Below are 7,406 nucleotides of genomic sequence, written 5' to 3' on the forward strand. Positions count from 1 at the left end.
ATAAATACGATTAAGTGAATTCCTGATTTTACAGTTAATAATCAATGACTAATTAAAATAATGGATTTCGGTTAAATTCTTATTGACGTGAGAACATTGCTGAAGGAAGCACAGTGAAAACCTGGAGTCTACAGTATTTCATAATTTTCCAAAATGAAGTGAACAGAAAGTAAAATCCAGTGAGAGTGAAATAATATCAGTGTTTATGTTAATAATGTCAGGATTGAGAGATGCACTGGAAAGTGTTTTTGCCTGTGTGTGTGTGTGTGTGTGTGTGTGTGTGTGTGTGTGTGTAGATCTGAGGTCTTTGGCTCCTTCTGCAGTACAGCATATATGGAAGTGGTGTGTTCCTCTGTTCCTGGTCCTGGTTGGTCAGTGGAGGTGACCAGGTTTCAGATCAGTTATGATTGTCGTATTTCTGGGATTTTGACAGCAGTCGTGTCTGACATGTACCAAAGATCAGTCCGATCTGTACAAGAAATCACAACTCTAAATTCTGTAATTCTGAAGCTGTCGATCACTTAACAGCAACGAGGAGCCCAGCGAGGAGCCCAACGAGGAGCCCAACACAGGATCAGGATTCAGAAGTCTATTGAAGTTGCTGTAGATGTGAAAGGAAAACTCTGCGTCTGGATTCTTTGCCACACTTACAGTAACTGCATGGGAGAATTTTCTCAAAGCACAAAGACACAATATTTATTGTCCTGAAGATTTGATCTTCAAGTGTCTCTCATTATGCGAATATATTACACACTTGGAGGTGTAGAAGTTATTATTATTTGTAAATAACCATTTCCTTATTATTTAAAGTTTAATTAGTAGAACGTTTTATTTTAAGAAGAAGATTGCGCCGAGTTTAACTGTTTTAATTTTTTTTATTAATCCCTGAATGTGTATTTGTTTGGATGTGGGTCCAGACGCAGTCTCTAAATTCCTCCTCTTGCTCTCGTTTCATTCTATTAGTTTATTTTCGGTACACATGGTCTTGGTGTCTTCACTCATATCAGGTGTTTGTCCACTGTATAATAAGTGTTTCTCTGAGGTTTTATTTGAGCATGGCTCCATAAACACAGGCTGCCCTCTGCCCACTGAAAGAGTAACTGGTGCCAGTCAGAAGCTTGTGCCAGTCTACAACAGCAGCTGTTTTCTTGAGGTACAGGATGGAAGCTGTCTTTCTGAAAGAGCTTTCACAACGTTCCTCTACTGCTGCTGCCTGCAATGGAAATTAAGTGCCTTCAGAACTTTGTGTAACATCATTCTGTTTTAGTCCATGCTGAGAAAACCATCTTCACTGTACTTTATAAAAACAAGACCAGGTGCAAACCTGCAAGAAGTGAACATGACGCGTCGCTGATCTCAGCACCACACCACGCCCCGCCCCCTAGCCCAGTCCCGCCTCCCCGTCGTCCCACCCTCCCGCACCGTCCTGCCGCCCCGCCCTTCTGCCCAGTTGTCCCACCCTTCTGCCCCGCCCCATCCCGCCCCATCCCGCCACCCCCGCCCGCCCGCCCGTCCGTCTTCTCATCTCACAGTCGGTTTTTCCTTGAAGGCCATTGCTTTAAAGCTTACAACCTGTCATGCTCCAAACCTTACTGAGGTGGAAAGATTGAGAACTTTATTAGAATTATGGGAGGAAAAAGTGAGTTCCTATTATAATGGACATCAGGTATAAAATCCAGAGCTCTGGGAAAAGAGAAATCCACCCAGGAGGGTCACTGTGAAATCCTTCTTCACATCAGTGAGAGATTTGTGCTGATGAAGGAGTTTTATGGACTAAATGGTAGAAAGACTGATGTTTTATCTTCAGACTCAATGTGCTGAGATGAACTCAGATTCTTACAAATAATATTTTACTATCCTGCTGATTTTACACAAACTGTTTCAGTCTCTGAACTACCTGAGGGCATCTGTTACCGTAACCAGCAGGTTTTTCCATATTTATTGTTCATAAGGTTTGTTTCTGTAAAGATTTGATTTTCTTTCTTCCCTCATGATACTGTTCGTTTTAAAAAATATCCCTCTCTATTCTTGTATTATTCAAAAAATAATAATGAAACTATAATATCGTATCATAAACAGGATGTAACACTGAGATTTCTACTGAAGTGTGTTGGACAGAACTTCCTGCCCCGAGGATTTCACTTTACACTCAAATGAAAAAGCACAATGTGTTCTGTCCCTCACAGAACCTCCACAAACCAGAGGCTTTTTCTTACATTTAATTATCTCCACATTTGATAAGAAGATTCCTGAATAGTAGATCATTTTAAACTTCTGATCAATAAAAAGATTTCCTGCTAACGAGTGGAGTCTCAGTTATTTATTCCGGTTCTCAATAAGAACTCATTAAGAACTCATTGTGTATTTCTCAAATGATTCAATGTCTGAAGTGATCAGGATCAGGATTAAATCAGTAGAGATTAAACAGAAGAGTAAAGATCCTCTACAAACCTCCTTCAGTGATGTGATGGAAGTTAATGAACTAATCAGTTGGTAATGAAATTCCTCCTGTGAGTCGCCACTCCTTCAGCTCAGTTTTAGAGATCTTTAAAAGGTCTGTGACAAAGTTCTGGAAATATCATCAGGGTTTGGTTTTAAACATCCAGAAGAACATCATCAAGTCTATTTTTAGAACCTGGAGAATTTGGCACATGTGCACATTAATCAGAGACCATCCACATCATGCCAGAGCTTTTCCAGAATTTGTGTTCGATGTATTGATTTCATGATTCTGTATTTTCCAGCGTGTAAAAATATACTGTTTCATTCTACACTGTTAGCCCGGATTTAGTTTCTACTTAAATATTCAAGCATAATACACTAAAACAAAAAAGTTTGATGACAGCACTTTATAATTTTAAGTATATTCTACTAATTTGTTGGCATAGTCCAATGTGCAAATAATTTGAAGTACAATGAGCTTAAATTGAAAAGTTATTGAACAGACCACACCTCTTCTTTCCAGTTGTGACAACTGTCTATTAGTAATGAGCAGTTGCTCAAGGTATCAGTGTGTGTGTTTTTCCCTTATTTGAAGAGCAGCTTGCTCTTACACACAAATACATACAGACATATAATACAAAACAAAAACAGTTCAAAACTGATTTCAGCCACGTACTGAGTCGAAGTTTTCTGTCTTTGTTGCGGTTGTGTGGATTCAGGCACTGCTGGCGAGGAACTGGAATGTGAGTATAACTCCGAGAGTTGTAAAAACCTCATTTTAACTTTTGCCATTTCAACGGGCATTTTGAGACACTGGCTAACTTACCTGTGTAACGTATATTTAGCTAACTGTGGGGGGAGGGGTTTTGGGGCTGCAGTGAAATTTTTTTTAAACATTTACCGGTTCGTTGGCTTTTTATCCACAACTAATCGATATCTAACGCTAGATCACTTTCTCACGCGAGTTGCTGATCGCGTGCAGTAAAAACACGATTTTAACCAGTTTCACTGCCTTTAGGCTTTCACCTGGCCGGCTGCAAGCGGCGTTTTCAAGAAGATGGCGGGAACACGTGCGGCTGTTTCACGTGGCTTACCACGGCCTATTGTATCTGGTAAGTTCCTTTAAGACAACGTAAGCGAATATGTGTATGTGACTTAAAATGCCCTATCATAAAGCCAATTCGTAAACTAGCAAAATAATAAATGTCATGTCAGTGTTCAGATTTTTCCAGTCTGTTTTCATAAGGTAAATGTTGTTAATGTTTGCTCATTTGAGGGAAAATAAAGAGAAATTCTAAGAATTAAGTCTAAAGAAACAGATTAAATAATGGTTTGGAAGTGCAAGTATTGTCCTTTTAGATGTAAAAAAAGAGCACAATTGTTTAAACATTACAGGCTAAAACACGGAGGTTATACCAAAACCGAGCCTTTTCCTTGTTTACATCAGGAATGTCTGTGCACATTTAAATCATTAAATGCACTAAAAGTTCACCTGTCCCCACAGGTGAACAAATTCCCAAATTTCAAGTTGATGTAGAGTATAGACTACGCCAAGGTAACCTGCAGTATCTCAGGGATGCATCCTTTCTTAAAGTCACAAAAGAACTAAAGCATGACATACTCGAGAAATTGGCTGAGACCATGTATGCATTTAAAGCATACCCAACGAAAGAAGATTTTGAGACTGTTGCTAAGGCTTTAGTGCAAACACACCATGCCTTAAAGAAACCGGGTCACCCTCTGGCTGGAACGGTTGGAAGAATAGCCTTAAGTTCAAAATGGGTAATTATAGAACCAAAATGCGGCAGCTGGGTCGACTTGATGTAACTGTCAATGGTGGCAAGCGAGGAAGTGACACTACAAATGGCGAGCCTCCCAAGACACAGATCAAGAAGCCAAAGAAAGGGGAAATAAATTTCCTGCCTGATTTTCCAGAGGGGATGAATGACCAGAACATGGAAGTAGCTCGTGAGGTTCTGGTCAATGAAATGATGAAAACAAAGCCAAAGGAATCCCTGGTTAAGAAAGAGATGGATGTGACGTTTGCTTTTCGCAGAAAGGAAATTGTCAAAGAGAAGCCTGCCATCAGCCAGCTTGTGCATCGTTGGCCAGCTCTTTTTACAGAAAATCAGGTTTGTGTTAAGTGTCTACATATATAGTGTTGAGTGTGTCAGATTAAAACAGTGTGAACATTAACTGATGCATTGCTTGCCATGTTTTAGGTTTCCTATGAATTTGGCAGAGTGGTAGGGAAAAATCTCAGAGAAAACTTCTTGGATGCACTTGACCATTTGTCTCCAAGCCTCATGGACCTCTTCAAAAAGAAGAAAGGCCTTACTGGTCAGCTTTTGGCTGAACGTTTATGCCAGACAAAGGTAAGTTAACATATCTACATCAGTCCTGTTTTCCTATGAAGCTTTTCCTTTTTATAAAGATTTTTTTTTTTACCTCTGCATTCTCTATTCTCATAATTGTATCTCCTATTTCCAGTTTATTTTTTCCTAATCTCTTCTTTTCATTACTTGTAAATTACAGTCAGTATAAAGTGATTTATTCAATGTCGACTATTGTCTAGACAACTGAGCCAACTGACGTCAGATGCCTTTGTCTTGGGACTTCCGGTCATCTTGGGCGATGATCCTTCTGCTTTCTTCAAGACCTGCTTTGTAAGCAAATTCATTTTTTTATAAATGTTGCAGATGCATGTTCTTTGTTTTATTTAATTTTCAAACCATTAATCAGGACTATGTGCTACAGATTTATTCAGTATTTCAGACTTGGACTTTTTTTATTTTATTTTTACCATAAAATTGTCTGTATGTTTAATCAGTGGCATGAAATTAACTGAAAAAACTTGGCTGAAAAAATATGGGTTCAGTTAACATTAAAAATGTTGCTGTAATTGTACAGTGAAAAGGAAGCTGAACAAGCCAGGCCTCATATCTTGTATGAAGAGAGTGTCTTTTACTATATGTCAGTGTACAGTGTTTCCTCTAAGGGTATTTTTATTGTTAACATTTCGAAAATGTATGTGCTAACTAACACACGATTGTACATTTGTTTCTCTGTAAGGACACAGCTGACAATGACTTGTACAGGCAAACTCCAGTGGGATTGCTTTTCATCGGTGAAGAGAACCTTAAGCTGAACCCGTCCAAAGTGGGAATCATCTTGGAAGGGAATGTGGTGATGGATGACCTGGCCAACCTTCCTCAGGCCTTCTGTGTCCTTTTGGACTGATATATGCCCTGCACCTGGACTATCCCAAATACATGAAAAACACTTTTTGCTTTGTTCAGCAGGTGATGTTGAACCTGGGTAAAAGTGAGCTGGCAGCCAAAATTCAGACTCTGAAAAACCAACTTACAGTATAAAGAGGTGTTGTTACACTATTTCTCCAGATATGAGAAATATTGTTTGTTCTTTAGAAAAGTGACTTGTTTGCACTGATATGCCCTTTTTATATTTTGTTTTTGGATTGGCACTGATATATCTAGTTTCATTCAGATTAACAAACCCAAAACTGCGAAAAAGCCAGTTTGCAGTGTAAAGTGCTGTTCTAACTCATTGCACTACTGCTTCAGATACAGGTGCCTAATTTTTTGTTGTTGTTCTTTTAGGAAAATGTTGTGTTTGCACTGTTATGCACTTTTTCTATTTTATGTTATTGGATTGGCACTGATATGTCTGGTTTCATTCAGATTAACAAACCAAAAACTGAGGAAAATCAGTTTGCAGTGTTAAGTGGTGTTCTGAATCGTTGCACTACTGCTCCTGATACCAGGTGCCTAGTTTTATGTTGTGCTTTTAGAAAAACAACCCGATATGTGTATGTTCACAATAAAGCATTTTACCCCTAACCGGGGTGTTTTCAACAAATGTTTCATCTGATTTCTTGATCTGAATAAGTATTTATAATGCACCAGATTAAAAACTGAAATAGTAATTTAATGATGATAACTGAACTAGGGGAAGAAAGATAAGTAAGCTACAACTAGGTATTTGGTGCATTATACTTAAGATATTAAGTGTATTAATTGTGCAAAGGAGTTAACTTGGCAAAACATGTCAAGTTGAATCAATTTTGAATTGAGTGTAATGTACTTAACATTTTAAGTTAAATGTACTTAGGTTTTCATTACACATTACTTATTTTTTTAAGGCAACCAGTTTCCTCAAATTTCTTAAGTAAATTCAACTTATCCGGGTTTACAGTGTAATTAAAGGAGTAAATACATGAGCAAATGACCATTTTTCCTCCCAGGCTACAGGGAGGAATGTGTGTGTGTGTGTGTGCGTGTGTGGGCAGGTGGCGCCAGTGTGCAGTGTTGTGTCTACTGTACTCAGCAAGTTTCTCCTTTACAAAAAGCATATTGCAAAAATAAAAACAGTGCATTGGAAAGGCGCACACGCGCGCGCGCGCACATACACACACACACGCGCACACTTTTTGCTGGGATTTAATCTCATGACATTCTGAATGGTCGAATATCTTAACCAAACTAAGGGCAGAAATGTTGAAACTAAAAAGTGTACAGTATGAAAACTACCTGCCAAATTAGCATAAATTAACATTTTAATAGTAAAGATGATCAATAATAAACATCTGTTCACACGGTAGGATATCATTATTGAGCTGAATTCGGTATATTGTACACTGCTGTTCAAAAATTCAGCTGTAGGCGGCAGTGTTTCCCAAATTTAAACGCACATGTATTGTGTTACTTTTCTTCAAAATGTTCAGGTTTTCTGTTACAGTTTGATTTAAAGGTATTAAAAAATTAACCTATTATTATTTTATTGTTTCAATTCATTTATCTTTTAAGGCTGGTTATTTGTCACTTATCGATTTAGTATTGATTCCCATGTATTACTTTCTGGTATCGTAAAGGCAAAATTATGGTATGGAGTCATCACTAACCTGAACATGTGAATCTCATCATATCTTCATCCAGCTGCTCGTG

The 7,406-nt window shown here is 38.2% G+C and overlaps 2 protein-coding genes across 2 annotated transcripts in view; both read left to right on the plus strand.

Moving 5' to 3' along the window:
- Positions 1–2,301, plus strand: part of mdga2a (MAM domain containing glycosylphosphatidylinositol anchor 2a) — a 31,832-nt gene extending 29,531 nt beyond the window's left edge. Inside the window, exon 17 of the mRNA XM_046855571.1 lies at positions 297–2,301. Within this exon, the coding sequence (XP_046711527.1) occupies positions 297–385 (89 nt within the window). The 3' untranslated portion in view covers positions 386–2,301. The remainder of the gene's footprint in view (positions 1–296) is intronic.
- A 1,860-nt stretch (positions 2,302–4,161) lies between these two features.
- Positions 4,162–5,682, plus strand: LOC124390047. Its single transcript, XM_046855732.1, has 4 exons — positions 4,162–4,574; positions 4,665–4,817; positions 5,055–5,108; positions 5,515–5,682. The coding sequence occupies exons 1-4, from the start codon at positions 4,221–4,223 to the stop codon at positions 5,680–5,682; spliced, it is 729 nt and encodes a 242-aa protein (XP_046711688.1). The 5' UTR covers positions 4,162–4,220.
- The last annotated feature ends 1,724 nt before the right edge of the window (positions 5,683–7,406 follow it).

The sequence above is a fragment of the Silurus meridionalis genome, chromosome 8, assembly GCF_014805685.1.
Source record: "Silurus meridionalis isolate SWU-2019-XX chromosome 8, ASM1480568v1, whole genome shotgun sequence".
Lineage (NCBI taxonomy): Eukaryota > Metazoa > Chordata > Actinopteri > Siluriformes > Siluridae > Silurus > Silurus meridionalis.

What these genes read in the sequence shown, in the direction of transcription:
- LOC124390047 (XM_046855732.1), top strand. Translation starts at nt 4,221, where the DNA reads ATGGGTAATTATAGAACCAAAATGCGGCAGCTGGGTCGACTTGATGTA. An exon ending in CTCTTTTTACAGAAAATCAG is followed by an intron (nt 4,575 to 4,664) that starts GTTTGTGTTAAG and finishes GCCATGTTTTAG; the next exon opens with GTTTCCTATGAATTTGGCAG. An exon ending in CTTTCTTCAAGACCTGCTTT is followed by an intron (nt 5,109 to 5,514) that starts GTAAGCAAATTC and finishes TTTCTCTGTAAG; the next exon opens with GACACAGCTGACAATGACTT.